Below are 25,788 nucleotides of genomic sequence, written 5' to 3' on the forward strand. Positions count from 1 at the left end.
TGTGCTGATTTTATTGATCGTTTAACTGATTTGATTGATTGGTCTTTTTTAATGGTGCTTATTCACCAATGATCCAGTGTTTCTGTTGTTGGACACATGAAGAAATATTATTTCAGACGGAATTATAGACAGAGTTTGGAATTTAACTAGCTACAAGTGAAACACGGTTGACGTAATATTAGCCCTCAAGGTTAGGGTAATAATTAACATAGGTCACACTCCAAATATTAGTCATTTAGGTGCAACTTGCTCACCTCTGACCCTGAATAAACAAAACACCTATCACCTATCACCACTCCAAACCACCCCCCACCCCCACCCTCTCTCTCTCTCTCTCTCTCTCTCTCTCACACACACACACACACACACACACACACACACACACACACACACACACACACACACACACACACACACACACTTTTCAACACCTATAGACAAACAAATGTTATTAATGTTTGGCTACATTACAAGTAAGTAGGCTAAGTAATACATGTCACCATATGGAACATAGATAGTTATTTCAATTAGTTTATTAATTGATGTAGCAGAATATGTAAGCTAACCTTTTGGTAAAGCTGAGCTGCGTTAAAGAGCTGGAATAGGCAGATGAACCATTTGTCTCATCCAGTGGGCCAGCAATGAATATTCATATAAATCAGGCGCTGATTGGCCTGCGTCCTCGGTGACGTACAGCCGTCCTCATTACATATTCAAAGAGCCTCTCTCTGCCCCGCTGCAATAAAGGCAGATAGCGGTCCATGGGGAGCAGGGGGAAACTTTTTATACTGACATGTTAGCGCAATGACTTTTGAGTAACATCTAACTGGGACGAGGCTCCCGGCGTGAGGAGGACAGGGCCCTTTACGGGAAGAAAAAAGGAGCACTTGCCATCTGCCGGGGAACTGGAACGAAAAACAAGACGGCAAAAGAGTTAAGAGCAGTCCAAGATTCAGCGGTGGAAAATCCAGTTTAGCCATTTGAATTGAAAGATGAGCTTGTTGTCTGCCATAGACACGAGTGCCTCCGTGTACCAGCCTGCACAGCTTCTGAACTGGGTCTATCTCTCCTTACAAGACCCCCACCAGACCAGCGCTTTTGACGCATTCAGACCCGAATCCAACTCTTCCCACCCGGATCACAGTTTCAGCAAGACTCCCGCAGCAGCGGATTTGAGCTCTTCCCTGAGCTCAAACTATCTCAACAACTTTTTTCAGCTGCAGCGGAATGAGGTGAAAGATTGCATGCATATAGCCTATATCTGGAGTAGCCTATTTCAGATTGTAATATTGTGGTTGAGTTAGGCTGCTGGTCTATAGTAAGAAACCGATTTGAAAGTTGCACGTCTGTTCAGCAAATGTTTTAGCGTGTACAGCATGGGCTATTCTTGTAGGATACATAACCGCTATCATAGGCTATTTCTAATATGACAATAACTTCAATTAGTCTTTAAATCAACATTTTAAGGGTATTTTGAATATTGTTGAACAACACTCGTTATAAACAATATATCAGAACATCTATTAGGCCAAGTTTTTATACTTTATATAACACAATAAGAAGCTATAGGCTATACTGTAAATTAAATATCACTTAAAATAAAGGAAATACTGTAAATATAATTCCACAGGAGGTAATCAGTACACTAATAGTCAGTAGTGTCACAGACAGTGTTACTATAGCCTACTCTGAATACCTCAGTTATATACTAATAGCAGGAATAATATAGGATTGTTTGAAAAATGTAATGTGGGTAAGCTTCTTAAATCTTAAATAAGCAAGTACGACCATTAGATATTATGTTATAGTTAAATATCAATCAACAAAGTTTCTCAGTAAAATTCCCTTTCCCTATAATGTCATTAAATAATGTGTGATACAGAGATCTGTTCTCAGCATGCTGAGTAATGGTTGCAATTAAAGGAGAAACTGTTGAGCCAAAAAGTGTTTTAATCAGACATGTCTCAGATCAGAAAGGTAAAGAGGGACAGATGAAAATAGATTCCCCTGCACGCCTCTGTCAGGAAAGAGCGGTCCACTGCAGCCTCCTGCTGAGATCTGCTGTATCTGACTTCTTCAAATAGACTGGTTGGTCAAACAAAATCAATCCTTGTGTACATATAGTCTATTTTTGTAGCTAGCTCAGTATAATTTTAGGAACAAACATATTAATAAATAATGTGTGCAGGGTGCAAACCTGATACTGCAGGCCATACTATGCAAAAAGGAGCACCCACCCACCCACACATACTATACATACAGCACACACAGAAAAATAATACATATATATATATATATACAGCAAGCTTCCCAGAGTGTTGATTACACTGCAGTTGAGTTTCTTAGATCTATGTTAATATGACGCTATGTGTTGGAAACTCTAGGAAACAGAAGTAGTGGATGGATGGTGTATTCACCATCTAGAGCCAGTGTCCATTATTATGGTGGTAACCATAGAGGCCCTTTGAAGTCATTTAACATGAAACAGTCCTCTGAAAATTGGGTGTGCACAATATACATTACACGCACTTGTGTAATGCCATTCAATCCGCATGAGTATAAAGGGTTTCAAACTGAGGGAACACAAAAAGTCTGGAAACAGTTTAAGGGGTGGGGGGCATTTTGCAACTTACTATACCGAGTAAGCCAAGTAAAATAAACCGCTGCAGAGATTTGATGATGAGATGAGTAATGCAAAATGTGGTTGTTGTCGCAGCGAAGGATTACACAAAAGTCCACTTGAAGTGAAACAGTGATAATTAATGAATTTGTTGTTGACTGGCACAAGTCTGGTATTCTTATTACAATCTTGAGCACTTTATATAAATGTTTGTCACTTTTTCTTCCATTGTAACCTACTTCTAGTCTAGAATTTGAACATGTATAGCCATTCTGGACTAATCTAACCCTATAGTAATTTCCTGTGGAATTTATTCTACCCATGATACCAGTTGTGTTCTCATTGTGTGCCCAACGCATACATACACATCCATTGCCACACACATAAACACACATCCTCCTGCTGAGTCTCTCACTCACTCCCTCACTCACTCCCTCACTCACTCACTCACTCACTCACTCACTCACTCACTCACTCACTCACTCACTCACTCACTCACTCACTCACTCACTCACTCACTCACTCACTCACATACACATACAGGCACACAAAATAAACAAACTCTCTCCCCACCATTAGCAGATGTGTGTGAAATCAGTTTCCTTTGGGCTGACAGTAGAAGGTTTCAGGCCAAACTGAATAAATGTGAGGAACATAAACTGAGCAAAGTTTACTGTTTTATATTTGTTAAAATAATTTTACAACCAAGACTTAATATTAGTGATTACACAAACATGCACATTTCCTCAAGGAGAGGTAATATACGCAACACAGTAATACAGTACACAGAGCAAAAAAAAACAAATGGCAGATGGAAAACTTGAGAAACTACAGAGCCGTAATGCTTGATTTACGATGACTACATGCAGTAAATGAACACAAGTCTTAAAGCTGGAGCTGGTTAGCAAGACAATCTCACAGCCCACAGATAAAGATTTGGCTTTCAGCCCTGGCCAGGTTGCCAAGTCGAAGGTTTCTGTGCTGTGCAACACTGAACATCAACAGTAAAATCGTTTCCCAGACACAAATCTGTGCCCCAAAAAGAGACATGACCGTCAGTGGAAGAGGAAGAGTTTATCTGTGGATTCCATGCACTCACTGATGTTTTTACTTGTGGGTGGTGTCTCAAATATTTGCCATTGTTGCATTAAACTATCAAATGTCAAGGCAGATGACAAGTTAGACCGTTTGTTTAGCAACTTGTCCACAGGAGTTAATTACCTGAACATCTGAAAATAGAAATGTCTGTGCTAAAATCAGCTTAATTTAACCCAGAGGTCAATTCCTGTCTGTCGTTTCTGGATCATATTTGAACTCAGGAACACACGAATGAGAAGGAAAATAAGGAACTGCAGGCAATGCTTTCCCTGTTATTAATATTCAGAGGGCATCTTCTATGAATTCACCGGGCCCTGTGGCATGCAAAACTGCGATCTGTGGCTCCGAGCAGACTGCAAACACTGGCCATGGCTAGTTAACCACTAACAGTGCATGGTGACATTGCTGATGTTCCACAGGCTGGCGAGGGAACATGCCTCCCATCTTGTTTACAATGAGTCATCCTCTGTATAGTCCTGTCTTTCTCTGTGGACATGCTCAGTATTTTTCCAGATCATGAGCACAGCTAGGCCGCTCGCCAGATGTTCTGAATTTAATGAGAGAAATTATGTTGGAGGGTTTTTTTTTATCTTCATTTTTTGGCACAACAGAAATTAGGACAGAGAGCACTCAAAGGAAATTGGTGATTAACCTCAGCATTTTGAACACTCAAAAACCAGAAATGCAATATTTTATCTTGATACTATCTTGTATGTGGTAACGTTTTCCCGCACATTATGGACCTCAAAGCTGGTGACTGTATGTGAATTTAGTGTGAAGGCACCCCAAGATTGTTGTTTATTTTATGTACAATATATTATACATGACAAACCTTTTCTGATATTATTCTTATTTTGTAGGCCTTAAACAACAACGTGTATAAGAACGTGTCACCCTATGGCTCCCTTAACAACATCGTGGATGGACTCAACACCCTGACGGACCATTTCTCAGACCTTTCCCTTTCTTCAGAGCCAAGAAAACCAAACAAAAGACCCCCACCCAACTACTTATGCCACTTGTGCTTCAACAAGGGCCATTACATCAAGGACTGCCCTCAGGTGAGGATCATACACACATATTTTAGTGCCTTTTTTGATATGGTTCATCCAAGCCAATGATGGTACTAAAAGCTGTGCTTGCTCCTGCAAATGCTTGTCTCTCTGTCTCTCTCTCTTGCTCTCTCTTGCTCTCTCTCTTCCTCTTTGGCTCTGGTCTGACCTACTTGTTAAACAGGCTGGCCTCTGTCTTCTGTAGTCATGTGTGCTTGTGTGCATCTTAACTGCCACAGCATTACACGACTAGAAACCGTTATAACCATGATAAATAAACTTGTTAAGCTACTTTAAGAGTCAAATGGGAAACTGTCTGTTTTTGCCTTGGATTGTCATGTTAGCTGCGTTAGCATGTTTTCAAGAATGAAAAAAAAGCATCAACAAATACACATACATGTCTTGTAGCTAAATATGTTGTATTTAGGCTACCATCTCCTGAAATCTAAACTCATCATGGAAAGCACCGGAAGAATTTTAGGTTTTAAACGATCCCTGCCAATTTACTTTAAATGAGGTCTGGGCAGAAATGTCTATTTTAAGAATAAGGCCCTGGTTGGGAGCCTGACTTGATGCTACTGGTTGATACAGGTGTGTAAACATCTCCACGTAAATGACAGAAAAACTTGTCCTTCTGAGTTACAGATATTGTGTTCATGCAGAGTAACTACTTAGCATAAGTGAGGTGATATTTTGTGGAGTTTGCAGGAGTTGTTGAGGAAGGAATGGACTATGAAATTGCTGTGGTGGATCTGTCATTGTTGTGTATAACGCCTTGTAAGAGGCAAACTCCATGACTGGGACTGAAGTGATCTGATTTCATAGGAGGAACACAATGTCACTTTTCCTCGGAAATTGTGGAACTTTTACACAGTTGTTTTTTTGTTGGACTTGAGGTGCCTAATGATCTCCCTTCTCTCTCACTCTCTTTTTTGCCTCTCCTCTATTTCTTCTCTCCCTTTCCTTGGGTGATGTGCAATAACCTAAGCCCAACCCATAGTTTCTTTTGCATGGAATGGTAATGAGGAGCAGATGTGAGATTAAAATGCTTTGACTCACTTTATGACATATGATGACTGGTCTCGGGAGGTCTGTAAATGACCTGTGTACTGATGAAATATCTCCTGGACAGCTCCAAGCTGCAATATGAGGGAATTAGATCATCTATTGACAAGTCCAACGGGAACTTTGGGTCGTAGTATATCTTGCAAAATGTAAACTTTGTTTTCCTTTATGTAATGCTGTAGTTGTTGATGTGAGCATTGATCAAATGATACTGAAACTCAACATTGGAGCAGGTGTGCATTTCGTAATAATAATTATAATAATAGTAATCTAGTGTGTTAATTACCTTTTCTGAAACCATATGCTGTGTACACTAAAACTGGTCATCTTGACTGTACCATTCTAAAATGAAAAGGTCAAAATGTTACTTTATAAAACAGAATACCCTGTTCACAGTAGAGGCTGTGAAATCAATCATACAATATACAGTAGATGTTAGCATTCAGGGATGGACCTCAAAATCACACTGAGACATCTTTTGGTTTATATTTCAGCTGTTCGTTAAACTGCCAACAGTAACTCAAAAAGCGGCAAAGTCTCCAAACGGCCTCCGCACCTACACAGTTCAACACCCTCTCAGTTATTTAGGTCTCTCCTGGGCTTTTTTTTTCCCTCCATAAATTTACCTTCCATTTGTGCTACATCAGTTACACTATTGCCACATGTCATTACGTGCCTTTTCTTACTTAACCAGCTGAAGACCCAAATAGCAGATGTGACACACATTTTGCGAGAGTGTTCAACTTACCTATTAGCCAAGACTTGCGTCATTTTCCAAACAATATTTTCTTGTCCTACATTACTCTGTTTCACAAGGTGCAGTGATCAATTGTGTGCCCATGAGTTCTGGTATTTGCCTGCAATGGAATGCATTTGACAATGAGTGTGTCCCTGCTAATAGTTTGTACTGTCCAGAGGTTCTTTGCCAATGAAAACAGAGGTTCCTGCTTCACAGAATGCTGCTAAGTATGTTTTCCTGATCCAACATGGAGAATCAAATTCTAATGACATGTACAGTCTTCCTCTTCTACTTCACCTCAACATGTTTTATAGTGTTGTTTTGTGCTGTGACTTTTATTGTTGAGTTTATGTAAGGGTAACTTTCATAAGTTAAAATTCAATAATATTATATTTATTTACATTTGGATTTTTTTATTTTTTATTTAAAGAATACGGCTGGGGATATTCTGCTTTTTGTCCACAAAACCCACAAAACGTATTTGATGAGGTTCAAATGTGTTAATTGTATAATTACTGTTGTGGGTGAGTCAGGTTATTTTTTATTATCAACATTTTGAATCATATGCTTTATAATCACCTTACCTCTGGCAAAGTTGACTTTTTTTTTGCAGCTGAAGGAGAGTCAAGGATGTAGACAGTGCTGGATCCATTACCTTAGTCACTGTGGTTGAGGGTTTCCTGATCCCTTCCATTGCTTGGTTCTGAGAGAATAAGAGTCGGGCAATTAAATAGTTGAGGTTACCAAAGTGTTTATGCATTACTTGCAATTTAAGACCTTTTTTAGTTTCAACATGTTAATGTTGGAAACACAAAGAGGAGGCTTGTGGCTGCCGAGAGAATAATTTTTCAGGGAACTCTTGGTAGTTGACTGAAAGCCACAGGCCTGGCAGCAGCTGCCCAGTGCTCCCTGTCATGGGTAGAGAGGTGTTATGTAAACTTGCTTTTATTCTGAAAATGAGGTCGCTCCCCCAGTTATGAGCAGAATGCCCCTCACTGCCACGCTTTGGCCCCCTTCCAAGATGTCTTCCACTTGCACTCATGATTTGGTTCTGTTCAGTGGACTAATCCTCTCAACAGTTGGCCCCACATCTGATTTGAGTGATCAAAATGATGCATTGAATGACATCTTCTTGCTATGTCTCCCTGTAGAAAGATTAACTCATGGAAAATGTCTTTGCCAGAATGCAGGTTTGTGGGTATGAGGGGGTGGCTGCTGCTGGTCTGCGTGTTTTATGTGTCTCTGAGAGTTACTATGCCCCATTCCTGGTCGCAATGCATTCCCCCGATTCAGTCCTTCAGAATTATAGTTTCCTGAGCATGTTTTTTTACTCTTAGCAGGAATTTCAGATATTTCGAAACTGGTAGAATACTTATTCTTATAAAAGCTTAAAAGCCAAAAATAACTGACATGACATCCATCACTACTTCTTCTTTCACCCTTTTGCCTATTTCTGTTAGAAGCATTTCTCTATAATATAAGATTTACATTTCTGAATGTGCAATTATCAAAGTTAAAAGTTGTAATCTTGAAGATTTTCATGTCACGTCTGTTAAGTCACTATATATCACTGAAGGATGCACAACACAATGGTGATTAAACCTATAATACAGATTTGTCTTTTTTGGCCCACTGTGAGAAAATGTAATGTATCATACATTAAGCCAATGACTACACTTAAACATGGAATGTTTTGTATGAATGCATCTGTAAAGAAGAGCAGGGCAAAGAGCATCACTAATGTGTTGATCACAAACACAGCTCATTGATCCACATACAGAGCCTTCTTTATCACACCAGGATAATGTGCCTTTTCATAAAGTTATGGTGTTTGTTGAATGTGCGTAGATATAGTATCAATTTCAAACTTTTTTTTTCTTCTTTTGGCTTCTGCTCTACTTATTTCTGAAGTGATATCTGACTAAGCACAATGTTTACAGTGAGTTGACATGGACCAAAATGTGTCCCACGTGAGACATATATATGCTGAAATGTAACAAAATCATTCAAGTTACTGGACTCTTCTTATTGCATTAGATGAACTTCAAAAGGAACTCACTTTGTAAAAGTGCTGACATCTCCTCTCATCCCAGTCCCTATCAGTCACTCATGCCTGTATCTCCTCCTGCATGCATCTGATGTGTATCTGTGACCATATGCCAATAACCGTGATGGACCTCACACCTCATGTGTTGGTAATTTCAGCAGCAGTCTGTCTTTTGTGACAAATGGTCACCATAATCTCCCATAACAGTTGTCAACACAGAGACCTGACGCGAGCTGTGAAGTGAGGGCCTCTTCACACCAGAGGCAAATCTCACTTTGAGTAATGTGTGACTTGACAAAATGTGTGCTTTTCCTTTGGTCGTGGTGATAAACTTAATGACTCGTCATTACTGCAGCCCACTTTGTCTACCATAACAAACACCAGCACGTAGTTGGTTTTAAATCTTCCAGTGTTTGCCTTCGAAGGACCAGTGATCCATTTCCGAATTTGGTTGGCAGTCTTTCTGGGATAATTGTGCAACCACTTTGTTTTACTGTTTCAATTTGTTGTTGTATAGAAGGGAATGGGGGTAGAGTGTGTGTGTGTGTGTGTGTGTGTGGGGGGGGGTGAGGTATAAAGGGGTAATGTGTTAAATACAAATTGCAAGTTTGTAATGTACCAGTGTTACATGTACACAGCACTGTCTGTGTGCCACACTCTTGGAAAACAAGTATTTTAGTCCTGCACGGGCACACCCAATTCCCTGCCGTTTGTTACTCTAATATTAAAGGTCCAGTGTGTAACTTTTGTAGTTGTTCATTATCAAAATCTGTATTGCCCTTCACAAATGCGTCCTTTTTTATGAATATTGACCACCACCATCAATTCCAAGTATTCCTATTGACTTGAAATTTTACATTTGCATTTGCATGAACTGGGGTAGATGCTCCATATTCATGCGCCATCTTGAAATACGTTAGCCGGGAAGGGACATACAGGACATACTGCTCCGCCTTTCGCGTTTTCGACTCACAGCTGCTGCTATTGGGTATCGTCGCTTCCCGGCCCCGGCAAGTTTGAAGAAGGGAACATGGAGGACCACACGTATTCAAAATCCAAATTTCAGGAACAGGAGTCTTCTTCTTGGCCCAGAATAAGAAAACGGATATTGAAAAGAGCAAGAGACTGGTGTCATCAGAAAAAAAGAGTGAACATTGGAGCAAATTTCAACTAGTTAATTATCCTCCGGACCGCTGCAGTCTCCTTTTCTTTCTTTCTCCTTTCCGTCGGGTGGCGCGCGTGCCTGCTCGTGGTGTGAAGCGCGCGTCCGCGCCACTCTCCGACATGCACTCCAACAACCACGGCTGACAGACGGCCTTTTGTACACCTTCGCTTTTTGAAGCGCGAAGGCTGCCGTAGCTGCAATATGTACTTTGAACTGCGTGGCGCGAGAGAGTTGATATATGATCTCAACGCTAGATGGGAGAAATTCCTACACATTGGACCTTAAAAGTTTCAATTGAATCACTTTGAGGTCTGTAGATGAGTTTTTGCCTTTTCAGCATGCTCTCTACCTTTTTTCAATCAAATCTATTCTGAGCAAGACTTTAGGGGCTGTAGAATATAATAAACAGACATTTTCTGGAGTCTTTAGGGCACAAATAGACTTAACTGAAACAAACCTTTGTAGAAAATCCTCTGCTTATAATTGCAGATAAACAAATGCATTAAAAAAGAAAATGTTTGAAGGATACGCAAAAACATTATATAAGTGTTTTGAGTAGGGGTATTCTTTTATTCATATAAAAGTCCCAGTGAATATTTGCATAAGGAGTATAGGCTACCACATTCACATCTGGAAGGTAGAGTGCTCCCATGGAATTATAGTGTTTGCCTTTTCAACGGTTCAACAGTTAATCAGAAACAACTTTGTCGTCCTGTTCAAGGTCAATTTTTTCCCAGCTGGCTCTAGTATTTAAGCCAAAATGCCTTTCTCTCCCATTGTACAGAATTTGGTTCATAACCTGTAGCTTCCTGTGAAATTCAAATTTTCCAGTCAACAAAAAAAGCTATAGCATAATCTAAAATCCAGTTTAATATTCCTGTGTGCAGCTTCTATCCCATATTCAGAACAGATCTGCCTCAAACTGGCAAAACATTTGTCAACTCTTGTATTGGAAACATGCTGTTAAATTGTCCAAAATAGCTCTCTAGCGCTCTTTGATAGTTAGTGCGGTGCTGATTATTCAATAGTTCAACAGATTATGTGGGCTTAACGTTGCTGGAGACGTTATGCTGTTCCCTGGAGGCTAATGTTCCTGGGAGGAGAAAGAACATTGATTCTACATCTGTCCTTTAGCTTTTCTAATCTCTATTTAACCAACCTCCTGCCTTCACTGAAAGATATCTTTATTGGGAATCATGTATTTACATTTTCCTCAGCCTCAGCCAGGCGTTGTCTTTTTTCTTGTCTTTGTTTCATTCTCTCTCTCTCTCTCAGTTTGTTACCCTGTCGATAAACAATCTTTCAACACCTCAGTCACACAACATCTGTCATTAGAGAATGTTTCACATTTTACCCCCATGATCTTTGTACCCTGGCGACAATTCTGACATGGCTGTAGATATTTGTTGTGGCAGGCAGTTTAGATGTGTCACTGTCATGGCATGGAGCGCTGTCAGACACAGAGAGGCTATAGTTCGAAAGCCTGAGAAGGGCACAAGAGCTGAGAGCCAGCGAGCCAGCGAAAGGGGAGAGGGCACTTCCCCTGAAAGGAAATCAAAGTTAAAAGAATGATAAAAGTGCGGTTTCCTGCCAGCTGGTTTGTGTTCTGTACAGAAATCCCATTCTTCCTCTCAGTTTTTGCTGATACAACAATCGCACCATTTCCTGTTTTGGTAACTGTGACACTATAACCCCATCTCTGAGATGAGGTGCACTGTTACATTTAACCATAGTCAGGTAAATTTACAGCTGCTTTCCGATTAAATGTTGTAATCCAGTCGGTGAAATGACAATGGCAGATCCAAACTCAGAGCTGTATGAAGACACAATATACCGACTTAGTGTCTGCTTATTATGTTAAAAAAACTAAACAAATTTAGCTTCTTTAAGGTAAGCTGACACTAAATTCATCAGTTGTCTCATCTCGAATGGATTTTGCACCTCCTATCATCTGATTAGTTCTTCCTGCCACTCTCAGATTATGGGTGCATTGTCTAAATGATGCTAGATTATTGTATTTTAATTTTGAGAGTTTTTTTATATAATACTTTGTTATATAAATCTATTTCCAGGCATGTTTCTGAGCCAGCACTGTGAAATGCAGTGCTGAGAAATGAGTTAATAAAAGAAAATAAACAATAATGTGTTTGAGGCCGTTGCTCGTCACATTGCTTTATGGAAGCGTGTCGCTGCAGCATGAGAGAAACCACGTCAACACTTATTTTAGAATCTAGTCTCCTTTATATTCTTTATGTCTTATCGTACCTTCGCACAAACCCCTGGATACCATTCCAGTTCTACAGCCAAAACATCAGGATGTCAGAAAATTGATTAGACTATAGGACAATGGCAACAACACCAGCACAGTTACTTTTTTTTTTTTTTTTAAGATTATTTTTTGGTGCATTTTTGGCTTTTAATTTTGACAGGGCAGCTGAAGACAGCTGAAGAGAGAGGGGGAATGACATGCAGCAAAGGGCTGCAGGTCGGAGTCTAACCCTCGGCCATAAAGAGTAAACCTCTTTATATGGGTGCCCACTCTACCAACTGAGCTATCTGGACTCCCAGGTTTTTGTACCTTAACACAACTACAGTGTTATGGGGGTCAGGTCAACAGCCATATACTGAGGCCTCAGGAACTAAAACAGGATGGTTCACTTTTCACTGAGGGAGGAGGGAGGGATCAGAGGTCAGATTTTCACTACAGCGTGATGTCCCGTTAGTACACCAGGGCCAGAATGCTTTGCTAGCTCATACTTAATCCTAATGTTCGCTCAAGTAACCTCCTTTGGTATAAGCCATATTTTCAAATCAGATATCATCACATCAGTATTGTCAACCCCCTATAATAATATATACTGTATGCCCATCATATGCAAAATGTTTGAATGTGTTGATTTTAGAGATAATTCCCATTTACACACTAAATCGTTTTGCATTGTTTTTTGATTGATGCAACTACAGTTGTTGATTAGACAAAAAAGATGACACCTTGGAATTTTGGAAATTGTGACGGGCACTTTTCACTGTTTTCTGGGGATTTATAGACCAAACAATTATTCGTTTTATTATGTATCGAGAAAATAATCTTCAGATTAATCAATAATGATACTAATGGTTATTTTCAGCCCCATAAATGCAGCAGTTCAGGGTTCAGGTTGGACCTTTTTTCTCATGCCGTTGTATAAAACTTGCATACTAACGGACTGATAGTCAACCCTCTTTTACAGCTGACACACTATACCAATGTGGTCAAACTAACTGTTCCTCGGAACAGCACCGATTCTTGTCACGTGAACGACAGAAATTCTTACGTGATATGAGACAGGCTGACAGAGATGACCGTCAACCGGACGGACAGACAGAGACACTGTGAAGCTGCTAGGGCTGGCACACAGGACTGGATTTGGTGTCAAGAGATCAGGGACTGACACTGCTCGCTTTGTGTCGCGCTTCAATGGGCACCTTAGGGAGAGACTGCAGTTGTGAATGGGCACCATTGGGGAAAGCCCAAGTGGTGGGAATGGAGGCTGGTAATTAAGGCAGTCATTGTATGTCTGTAGGATCTGCTAGACAGAGAGGTCAGGAAGGCAGGCGTGTATTGTTCCCCCAGCAGGGCCTTCACTGCCTTACAGTGGTGTGTCGGACTCAAGTATGTTTGGATAGAGCCTTGGATTTTACAGAGAAAAAAAGAATTACAACAACAAACCACACAGGCAGTCCTCTATATAGTCTGCTTGTCTATATGTCAACATATAGACTATAGGGGCCTCTTCTGTGGTTTTGATTTTGTGACATTTTCTCTCTCTCGCTCTCTCTCTTTATGTTTAAGTATCTTGAAGTCCTTCTCTGGCAGGCTACCCAGGAGCTCCAGCCCTCTCAGGAATCAGGACTGTGTTAACCATAAATTAAAACAAAGTTGTGATGAATATGTGAAGTCACAAGGTTGTGTGTAGAAGAATCGAGCCCAAGTCAGCCTAACAGTATATTGTGGCAGTTGTGCAATTCTTTGTGCTTTTGGAGCACCAGTTTATAAGGTATTGTCAGGGAAATAACTTTTATACTTTTGAACTTATACAGTTAGAGTTACCTACTTTTATATGGTCATAATGTGTTCTCTGTAACTCAAGTTTAATTGTAGGTCTCATTCAGTGCTTCTGTAACTTTCAAGTAAAAAAAGATTTTGGTGACTGCCCCTTTACTTACTGTAAACACAACCTGCATTTAATTTAGAAACTTTTTCTGTCTCTCCTCTCTGTCTGTCTGCACTGCCCTGTAGTGTGTCGGGAAGTTTCTGGCAGGGATGAGGGCTGGGGGGAGGTGCACCATGGGAATGTTTTTACAGGGTGACCCCTGATCTTCCTTCCAGTAGGAGCAAAGGCTCTGAAGGCCCTGCGTCTGTCTCTGCTCCAACACTCACTCAGTCAGGTCACCAAAGAGAGAGACAGAGACTGAGAATGTGTAGGGAATGCCCTGTAAACTGATAAGGCTTATCAGGGATGCTGGAGACATCTTGTAACAGACAACTTTTCTCTTTCATAGTGTCATAGCAGACAGACATCACTGTGAAAAACAGACGTGGCCACTACCTGTCAACGCATTTTATTTTTGAGGAGTTATACAGAGAAAGAGCCTTTATAGCGAGAGCACTGAGGAACCATATAGGGCCATAGGTCCAATATAGCATTGACACCAAGTGACACTTAGATTAGCAACACACGTGTGCAGTATATCCGTCAGAGTGACTTACAGGAATATACAGACACACACACACTCACAAACACATCCTCCAACATACACACAACTACAGGCATTACATGCAGACATAGACAGCAGCAGTATGAACTTCCTGTGACAGATGACAAGATGTTGTGTGCACCTCTGTATGCCCCAGTCCGCCACCCAACCTGCCCTTGTCATTCACTGGCCTGGTAACCCAATGCTGCTGTGCAGCTGCACAGCACGATGGGCTTTAGTGGGACCAAGGCTAAGAGAGGGCATGGGGGAAATTCACACCCATGGCCCCACTTAGCATTTGCTCTTAACACCGTGTACATATGGTAAGTGTAGTATGGTAAACTCATCCTATAGCTGTAAAACATAAATAAAAAATAAGGCAGCTTCAATGTCAAGCTGGTGCGTTGATAGAACTGAGCTTCTGGGTTTAACCAGGGCAGATTCCAAGGCCCAGTTGGCACATACGTGTGTTTTCTATGAATGAAGCATGAAAAGAGAGAAAGGATTCTGTCAAAAACATCAGTTTTAAAAGAAAAGATTGTTATTGGTATAAAGCAAAACACCCACATGCTTGACTCTCAGGGGTATCCATCAGTCATCCAACAACATGACACTGAGATCCGTGGCCGATTAGGGAAGCTGGGTTGTGGAAATCTAGGAATCTGGGAATGGGGTTTTGGCAAAGCGCGCGCTGGCATGGTAATATGCCTCTGCAGCTGTCTTGGACACGAATTACGTGGGTCTGTTACTGAGGAGAAAAACTTTGAGGTACACACACAAGCACACATATGTGCACACATGGCATATCTATATTGCCTGTATGCATTATATAGAACTCCTGTTCAAAAGAACCGGGTAAGATGAGAATTTAGAATAATACCGGTCTGTTGAAGTACCACTAAATCAATCATAGTTATCAATATGTGTCAATTTCCTTGAAAATAAATATCCTCTCATTATTTGGTTGGGCAAAATCAAAACAACCGTATTCATTTTCAGAACGTTGAAATCAGCTGCTTACAACAACACGTAATACAAGACCTCCACCTCCAGTTTATTAAAACAACCAGAAATTGCAGGTCACCAAATTTAATTGGTAAGGAATACCATCATTAAAGATGACTTAGCTGAGATTTGCTTTAATCTAAATCAACAGATCAGCATATTTTGTGTTAACTCTGCCAATTTTTTTCCCACAACATAATAATTAAAAAGCTGCATCGTTTCCTACAACTGCAAAATGTTTTATGATCCTTCTACTAGCCACTTACTGAAAATATATTGTCAAAAGTTTAAAACACATGGATGTCAGTGGGTAGTTAAAAAGGTTATATAAAACTGATGAAAAAAGCTCTTCTGGGGTATTTCTTCTTGTGTTTTACTTCTGTCATATGAGATGTTTATATGATTACTGCCTGTGTTTTTTTACTCTTTGTTTTATTTGAAAGGGACACATACAAATATATTTGAAACCATAACAATTTTATGATCCAACATACTGTTCTTGTAAATATGCTTCAGTAATTTCTCAGTGGGTAATTGATGACATTTAAAAGCACAAAATACCTTTTTGGATACTTTCTGGCATAGCCTCGCCACTCATCGACTGACAGCTGTGGGATGTTTTATCTTTGGTACAGCTGTCTTGATTTACCTTTTCCCTGTGTGATATCTCAGCATGTCAAAGAACAGACTAAACACAAGTGATATGCCCGGTACTGTTACGGGACTTCACTAGAATCTGAGAAAAAGTTCAACCTAGACACTCATTCTGTTTTAAGATTATTCACATAAAGCATTTTGTGTGTGTGCGTGCGTGTGTGTGTGTGTGTGTACACACGCACGCACACACACACACACTCACACACACACACACACACACACACACACACAAATACACAGTGCACTTACTCTGCCAGAGGCCATTTCCTAGAATGAACTATTTTAGCGTCTCCATGGAGCTGGAAATGGACTTGTGGTTATGCTTTAAAACAGTTGGAGTGGTTGTCCTCTTGACATCCTCCCTTCAGTGTCACGGTGAGACTTGTGATCTCAGTGGTTAAACCCAGAAACCCACAAGGTTAAAACCTGTAACCTCAAGCGTCACTGCTTACTTATGTAACAATATTTAGCTTCAGGTCATTTTGAATGCATTGCTGTCCACCTTAAATAGACTGCACTGGTGATATTGCATTGTTTCAGGCCCATGTGGGTTTGTGATCCTTTTGGGAAGTGTTGCCTGTTAAGATTGAAGTTTGATTATATATTTTTATGGTTTCTTAGCACATAACACTTTACTTTTCTTTGCGGTCCACCGTTTCTGCTGCTTCCCTCACACATTACATCTAAGATAAATGCAGCAAATGACTTGCAGTACAGATGCCTCATAGGCATATTTAGACCTGGAAACAACTGGGACTGAATAGCTAAAATAAAGAGCTTCTAGAATATGAAACCTTTTTAAGAATAGCACCCTGACCCACATGGGTGCAGTGCAGGTTCAGACCAGTGCTAGTTGACTAGTGATGTCGAATGAGCTCACATACCATTTGCTGATTAATATTAGTAAAAATAAATAATGTGTCTTTGTAGGTTTAGTCTATTTTATTATGTAATGCATACAACATTTGCACATTATAGATTCACAGTTTATATGTCAATACATTTTGAAGTGTTAGATTTATATGTGCATGTACATATTTAGCACCCAGTCAGAGGAAAGTGTTACAAATAGCTTTTTGAAAGTAGCACTGTTCTGCCACCTCTCTGATTGTCACCACACTTGCAATAAATGAGGTGACTGAGTAACCAGTATATTTAAATAGCTTTAATATCCATTGAAGTATCACTTTTTTTCTTAATGTAGCTCAGTAATATAGAAATCAATGGACATGGAAATTATATGATAGACATTTTACAGTAGAAAATAAGCAGCAGTGTAAGGTAGAGATTATAATATTATGTACTTATATCTGTCTAATTTTGAAGATTTCAATGATAGTTTCTTCATGTTGTAGTGAAATCTGAACGAACAATGTATGAACTTGGTGTTATAGTGTGTGCCTGGGTGAGAAAAGTTTGCGTCAAAGTTATGTGTGTAGGATAAATTCATACATGCATTTGTGTGCTTGGTGGAACAAATGTTAGCGAGTGCACAAACCCAAGTGAGTGTGATTGAGGTTATGTGTAGTACACGATTGTGTAATGCTGCGGTTTATATTTAGAGACAACTGTACAAGATAAGAATGCTTATCTTAGCAGTTGTAGCTGTGGAGCTGTTAAGCAATGGAAGGAATACGAGGCAGTTACGAGCCACAGTGATCTCCAACATTATGGCTAACATAAGTCACTGTACTATGTAACTAAGTATGCAGCCCCATAGCCACACATGCACATTTTGTTGATTAAACTGAGAATATTGTAAGTTTGGTTATGTATTCAGAAAAAATGAATAAAAAACACATCCATGGTAAAAACATTCATGTTCATAAAGACTGACAATCTTTCTTTTCTGGTGTAACAGGTTGCAGACACAACTGCAAAACCCCACTTTCCTCTGTGGTGTGTTTACAAGCATCATATAGTTTGCTTAAGTGTGAGGTTCAATGTTTAAAAGCTCCATGAACCACATTTTTGGAGGTTTCAGCTGTACTGAAAAAGACCAAACCACATGATTAATAGATATATGGTTACTGAAACACCATTATGAAAAGTTCAGGAAATATTTCCTTGTCGTCTCTCAGAGAAGGATAAAGCATGATTGATGCTTTGATCTTTTTTGATGTTTCACAGAGGAGAACCAGTTCTCAGCTTTAAACCACATCCAGGTTCCTGCCTCTCCATCTTGTAGCATTTATCCGACAGACCGCTAAGGCTAGCAAACTAACTGAAGCCACATTAAAGCAATTAGAAGTCTTATCAGAAATGCTACGGTTAATGAGCAAACCAAACAAAAACTCCAAAAGACTCAAAGCTAACATAGTGGACTGAACCGCATCTGCTCTATCTGAAAATGTATCTCTTTCTGAACTGCAGCTAAAGCAAATAAAGATCCTCAGATGAGACAAGAGCAGACGCACAGATATATGCACGGACACGTGTGTGTGTGTGGTGTGTGTGTGTGTGTGTGTGTGTGTGTGTGTGTGTGTGTGTGTGTGTGTGTGTGTGTGTGTGTGTGTGTGTGCGTGCGCTCGCTCACACACATGCAGCAATGCAATACACACAGGTTTCGGGGCTGGTTTGGTGTTCTTGTGTTGCTCTCTGAGTGATGCCCTGGGGGATGCGGAGAGGCAGAGCAGGGGCTGAGCTCCTCCGCTGCTCCTTTGTTTACACTGATGGTTTCCAGATGCTAGCTAGTGATCGGAGCGCTACGGAACGCTGGGGAGCAGCCCAGCAGTTTGGGTCTTGTGCCAGCAAGCCAGGATTAAGCCAGCTCTATCTGGGATACTTGAAAAACATGGCTTTGCTTTGTAATAACTGTGCAATTGTTTCCAAAGGCTGAGAGAGTGATGATGGTGTTGATCTTAAATATAAAAGTGTCAGAAACATTGTTCTCATTTATTGGGGCGACACATGCAATGCACAGTGACGTCTGAGGTTGTTAAATGTAATTATTAGTCACAAACTTTAGACTTGGATTAATTGCATGTGACTGTAATTAGCATATTTGTTTTACTCAGTAATTTGACTTTGACTTAAACAGGCTCCAGCATGTGTCAGCCTGAGCATATTGTTTCTGTTTCTTCTGCGCAGCCCCCTTTTGGGGGAGAATGTTGTTATAAACTGAGGTGCATTGTGCTCAAGTGAAGGCAAATTTATCACTTAAACAGCACACCTGTTCCTCCCGTCACTTTCAGCCTCAGATACTTTTCTTTACATGCATTAGAAAGAGACAGCTGCACCAGCAAACGAGCCGTCCAGAGAGAGAGAGAGAGAGAGGTGAGAAAGATGGCAGCGAAAAAGAGAGACCCACAGGAAACAGTGGCTGTATTTAGAGCTTGCAGTGCATGGTGGGATTGATAAATAGTCCCCATAATGCACCTGGCTGAGGTTCTGGCATGGGGTCGAGGCTGTTTAGTCCAGCAGCGGAAACAGCAAATAAAAAAATGCTTGTTCTGTGTGCAGTGAGACACAGCTGAGGTGGTGACAGTGTCATTCTTGTGAGAGACTTGAAGCAGTGGCCATCTGCACGCCCTCACTTGGCCCTCAGTTCTGACAGGCCGATGGTTGCATCCTCAGATCTTTAGTTGCTGTGATGTCTGGTAACGTGGGTAGTGATGGTGAAGGATACAACGATTTAATAAGAAACAGTTTACACAATATATACACCAGGGTCAAAGAGTGCGTTTTGGTTTTCTCTTTCTTTTTCTGGGTGCAGATCGGAATACCACATCAGATAATGTAATGTGTGAAAGTATGTGACTGCTCTGCAAATTCTTCATGTTTTACATCCAAATTGCCCAGATCTGGTCAACCCAAACCAAACTGTGCACTAAGAATTGTAAAAGTATTATTTGCCCCGAATGACCCGACAAGCCTTTGTTGTGTGGTCTGACAAACAACCTCAGGCTATTCCTTTTACAGTGTATTTCTCTTTGCTGAATGGGAGGCTTGTGCTGTGACTCATTGACCTGTCTGGCTCTCAGTGATCATACAACTCCACGGTGCTGTGATGGGAACATCAAATCATGCAGAAGAATCTCCCATTATCATAAATAACACCAAGACTGTGTACTGGAAGTTAGAGCATTGGTTTAGACATGATATGTTACTTTGTTTAAGGTTTATGTTAGAAACTCATAAAGAATACATTTGTTTCCTTTATGTTGCACTTAACACTTTTGTTTTTTTGTTTTTCTGGAGAATCCAACAAACAATCTCTGTTCAAATGTTTAGGTTTATTTGAAGACATTTCAAACATCCAAAGCTCTGCATTATTCATATTAAGCTGAGCTGCAATTTTGTCAATAAAGACCCTGCTCTCCAAATCCAGACCAGAATAGTGGTTGCATACAATTACTACCAACCCTTTCCCAAAGCCTCAACGTTGTTTTACCCACCAAATCCCTTGTTTTCTCGTAGAGGCAGACAAACCGCTAACTGGCATGTAGGATTTGCATAAAACCCCTAAGCTTTACTGTCAGTGCTGTCTCCTTGTATTTGTTGTCTGTGGACTGACTGTGGGCAAACTGTAGGTAGATGTCTCCCCTAATATGTTGAGTAAGTATGAAATCCCATATCCAAAACCTTGAAAGTAGCAGTCTTTTAGAAGGTTTGGCTTGGAAGGGACGTCTAATATTAAACCAAGGCTAACCTATCCTGTTGCTGGAGACACAAGGATTATGGGTTCAGGTTTGTGTCTGGTGTCTGTCCACTGGTCATTACTCTTAGCCTGGAATCTGGAATGTAAGATCAACACAAATGCGAGATCACCTTTAGGCCTCAGACAGTGGTCTGGACCACATTTTTTTCCCCAGCGGTCAGTAATATGTAGACATCTTTTTATGATTTGCACTGGAGCAGAATTTCAACATGGTTTTGTGGCAAAATAATATTCAATCTGCAATTTTAGAGTCGGATGCCTGGGCTGAATACCTTGTAATCAATTTCACGGTATTACCCAAATTACTCTGAAATTTAAAGACATCACAGTGGGTGTCGTCTAGACCAAGATTGCTCGCTTAAACACACCTCTTCCAATTCAGTAATCTACCTAGGGTGCATGCTTCAAATTCCTAATATCGTTCTATATGTGTCTTTAAAATCGACCCCCCCAGAGAATTGTCTCCACATTCCTCCACATGAGATTGAGTCCAATCCACTGTAGTTGTGGCCAGAGCTACAGCGGTTAGTTAACGCTTTTTTGTTCCCCACCTCTCCCTCTCTCTTTCTCTCTCTCTTTCCCTTGTCTCTGAAATGTATGACCTAATTGAAAGCAGAGCAGCGATTTTACGACGGCTCTCAGTGTTTCTCGTGTTCTACCCCTATAGAGGCCATCTGCTATGGATTTAGATTTCCTCTCCTTCTCTCAGTTTCTCCTTCCCGTTCTCCACCCTCCTGAGAGGGGCTGATTGGAGGGTCTCTCCACAGTTGGCTCAAGCGACTCCACTTTTCTTTTTTTCCTGTGTGTGTGTGTGTGTGTGTTTGTGTGGGTGTTGGAGTCTGATTCTAGAGCAGCAGGTTTTTTTAGACCCCCTTCGGTACAGAACCCAGGAGGAGCTGTATCACATTCAAACATTCAACTCAGACGTTAATTGTTGCAATCTTAATGAGCTTTCTCTTGTTTCTGTTCATCTTGTTCTCTTGTGTCTCCTATTTGTCTCCCTTTTTGGTTTATTGTGTCTTGTTATTCTATTTAATGCAGTCTGTGAGCTCATTAATCCTGCGATATAAACCAAGAAATGAGCTGTGTCCTTGTAGCAGGGCTAAATTCTGAGTAGGAGTAGTACAGGAAACAGTACGCTGAGACTTTCCAGTTGTGTCTCAAGAGTGTATGAAAACCTGTGGATGTGGAATTTATTGTGTGTGTGTGTGTGTGTGTGTCTGTGTCTGTGCATTTATATCTGGGTGTTAAAGGGGACAGAGGAGAGAGAGACATTGTGTGTGGCCGTGTTTTGCGTAGAGATTGCATCCATGAATGTGTGTATCACGTGTGTATATGCTTCATTTAACAGTCACTGACCCATAGTTTGTGTGCATGTGTGTGTGTGTGTGTGTGTGTGTGTGTGTGTGTGTGTGTGTGTGTGTGTGTGTGATATGATGAGACCCGGCTGTGATCTGGACCAAAGGAGGATGTGGTCAACAAGTTGTGGCTTATGGAGCTACACTGTCTTCTCAATGGACACTAGTCCTCAACACACCCACACTGACACTTATCTCAACACGTGGGGCTCTAGCCTCAGGGACATAAACAAACACTGAGTCAATGCAAGCCCGCACTGTCAAAGTGACACGACAAACACCGCACGCCATCTCACCATCATCCGATTCGCTGTTTCAAAGCTTTGCTTCCACTTGACAGACACCTAAAGTGCTCTAAATGGCTCCGATGTATATCCATCTAGCTCTTACCCTGGCACCAGCTTGAATGGCTTTATTTGTAAAGAGCAAAGGAAAACAAAACACATCCTCCTGTGCAGGCTCATCTCCAGAGTGTTGTGTGGTGTGATGACGCAGTTCCATTAAATTAGTCATTGTACTGTGTGTATTGTGAATGGTTTGTAAATGTTGCTTTAAAGGCAGCAAAGCGTGCTTATTTGCCTGGAAATCAAGCCGAACTAAAACATTTGCTCAGTCATTCGCGTGTTTATAGCTAAAGGTTTTGATTGGTAATCCACTCCACCGGTGTAACTAGAGAGACAGGGCCTGTATGTATGTAAGTGAAGAAACCTAAAGCTTCCTCCACTAGCTGCTGCCCTGAATCTAGCAGCATTTTTTCTCAGCCCGCCTCAGCTGGCAGAGGTGGCACAACAGTCCAGATGTTATTGTGACATGTGTTCCCACGTGTTTGGGCGTCCATTGGAATGTGCAATACCAACTGCGGCTGTAAAGTTTATGACTTCAGAACCAAAACTCGCTTTTCATCTAAGACCTCCATGAGAGGCAGTGTGTTGCAATGGCCTGAAAACAACTGACCGCAATGTAAGTATACTCACAATTATAACTCCAACTCCAAATGTCCAAATAAACTGAATTACTTACTTAAACCAATGCATTTTTACCAACTTACAATTTATGTGTTATTCAATATATAAACTGCATTAATTTGATGTTAATCAAAAGTATCAATGTATTTACAGTCAATGCCACTAATGATTTTATGTTTTTATCTGACCATCAGTCCTAAACCCAAAGACATTCAGTTTACTATCATGACAAAGAAAAGCTTTAAATCTTCGTATTGGGGAGATGAAACCAGCAAATGTTTGACATTTTTCTTGAAAAATTACTTAAATAAATTATCAAAATAGTTACTGATTAACTTTCTGATGATTGACTAATCAATTAAGCAACTAATATGTCAGCTCTACATTTAAATATAGACTTTTCTTGTATTTAAGAACTCTATTAACCCTTGTGTTGCCCTTCGGGTCCCAGTGACCCGAAGGACAACACAAGGATTATGTACTTCCGTTTACTTTGTTGAGAATTGCTCTCTAAACAAGGGTTAATACAGCACCTTAGTTCTTGTTTGTACAGCATTTTGGTCAGCTTAAACTGTGTCTAGAACTGTGTTCTAGAAATAAACTTTACTTACTTTACAAGAAACAGGGTTTAGAGAGCAATTCTCAACAAAGTAAACGGAAGTACATAATCCTTGTGTTGTCCTTCGGGTCACTGGGACCCAAAGGACAACACAAGGGTTAACCTCTTTTGGACACAACTAACAACCCAGTCGTCAATATTGCATCTACTTCTTCATTTGGACTGGATAGAAAAGCCATTTGCATTGTGTGCATCAGGAACATCTTCCAATTAATTGCAAACAGGGCTGTATCTAATCTGAAAGCACTCAGCTGCAGACAGAGCATGACACGCAGCCAAAGGCCAAGGCCAGACCCTGGAAACAGCATGGAGCTGGAGAGGAATGGTCATGAGGAGGATCAGTGCTGTTTCTGTCCTGCTGAGTCCTGGTTGCAGTATCAAGGAGAGATTTTTTTTTTTTTACAATCGAACAAACAGCTGTTACAGGAAATTTGACTGTGTTCACATTTCCAAATGAATAACGAGGGTTAAGGTTAGACCTCCTGGGTAGTACACCTGGAACTCTGACCATAGTTTATTGTTAAACTTCAAATTAGTCTGATGTATTATATTATAATATATAATAGTGATTAGTCTTACCGCAGCAGAAACCTAGAAAGTGCTGTATTTTGGCATTTGGGGTTTTAACAGAAAATGGCAGAATGTTTGTAGTTGGATCATATTTTAACTAGACAATTTGGTATGAGAGAATCCAAACAAAATGTTGTTATGGCATGGTCTTTGAGATTGCCCATTGATTGCATCGAGACAACCCTGTCAGTGTGTATAGCTTGGTGTGCTGCAGGCCAGCAGAAGTCAGATTTTCCAGCCAGCGTACTGTCACAGTGGGAGATGTGAAGCTGACAGTGGGGTTGAGGTCATGCTGTTGAGGGGCCAAAGTGAAGCACAGCCGCTCATACTTAGCATTGGATTGCTGGTGCTGATGCAAACTGCTGACGTCTATAAGGACAGCACCAGATGCTGCTGATTAAAGTTCTTATTACTCACACATGGGTTGGGACAAAAGTAATGGAAGACCAGGGATACAGATTGTACCCCTCCTCTCACTCGCACCGCCCCGTACCCACTACATCCACCCTGAAATCTGCAGCCAACGTTAAAGTGATTATGAAAACAATCTGCAGAGAATCAGGAGTGGAGTGGACAGGTCTGATTTCACTTTGAAGGCAGAGACTCTCCTAACCTTCTGGAAAGCTTCCTTCAGTTGCATGCCATGCATTAAGATTACTTCTTTCTGTCATATCAGATTTCCATTTGCATGAAAGCATTTTTAAACTTTGAGATAAAATAACACAATTCCTCACTACTCCAAATTCAAGTATTTTTTTAAGCTTTTGCAAAATAACCACTCCAAGGCTGATAATGACTGTCACCAGGCAGATGCAAGTTCTGGGATTATTTTTTTTTAATGATGGCACTTGAAATTAATAATGACAAGCCCTGACAAACGTACCAATCAGTGTACATTTGGCAGTCTGGAGGACAGTTTGTGATTTATCCTTTTGATGACATCAGCAGTACATTTGATTGTGGCATGCTTTTAGGGGAAAAACAAGTCTTTTCCCCCAATGCTGTTATAGTTGCCTAAATAAAGTTGCCAACATGAAGTCATTGGAGCAACTCCTCCCAACAATATTGCCCTCAGGCTAGCGCTTTTTCATGGCTGACTGACTGTTCGTAATCATTTCCCTCATGAGAATTTAGAGGAGTAATTTAACACAGCTGTAATGGAAGTAAATGTCAACTACACAACCACATATTGTGCCAAAATTGTGTGTATGAGTGTGCTGTATGATGAAGTTGGTTATACTATTAGCACAAGGATAGACACACCCTGCTGTCAAAGCTCAACATCCATTATTGCCCAAGAGGTTCTTTTAAAAATGTCCTTCTGAACTAGTTTTTTTCACCATACTGGTGCTAAAGTAATACTTGGTGCCAATGGTGCCTGAACCGATACTTAAACAAAAACAAAAAATGACGGTCGACAACAGAACGGCT

General features: G+C 40.6%; 1 protein-coding gene across 2 annotated transcripts in view; it reads left to right on the forward strand.

The window, feature by feature from the left end:
- Nucleotides 1-720: 720 nt before the first annotated feature.
- The window catches only part of zcchc24 (zinc finger, CCHC domain containing 24), a 33,336-nt gene continuing 8,268 nt past the window's right edge, over nucleotides 721-25,788 (forward strand). For both annotated transcript variants that reach the window (XM_039784711.1, XM_039784710.1), the window contains exons 1-2: nucleotides 721-1,232; nucleotides 4,579-4,779. In XM_039784711.1, coding sequence (XP_039640645.1) covers nucleotides 993-1,232; nucleotides 4,579-4,779 — 441 coding nt within the window. In that variant the 5' untranslated portion in view covers nucleotides 721-992. The remainder of the gene's footprint in view (nucleotides 1,233-4,578; nucleotides 4,780-25,788) is intronic.

Source organism: Perca fluviatilis, chromosome 19 (genome assembly GCF_010015445.1).
Source record: "Perca fluviatilis chromosome 19, GENO_Pfluv_1.0, whole genome shotgun sequence".
Lineage (NCBI taxonomy): Eukaryota > Metazoa > Chordata > Actinopteri > Perciformes > Percidae > Perca > Perca fluviatilis.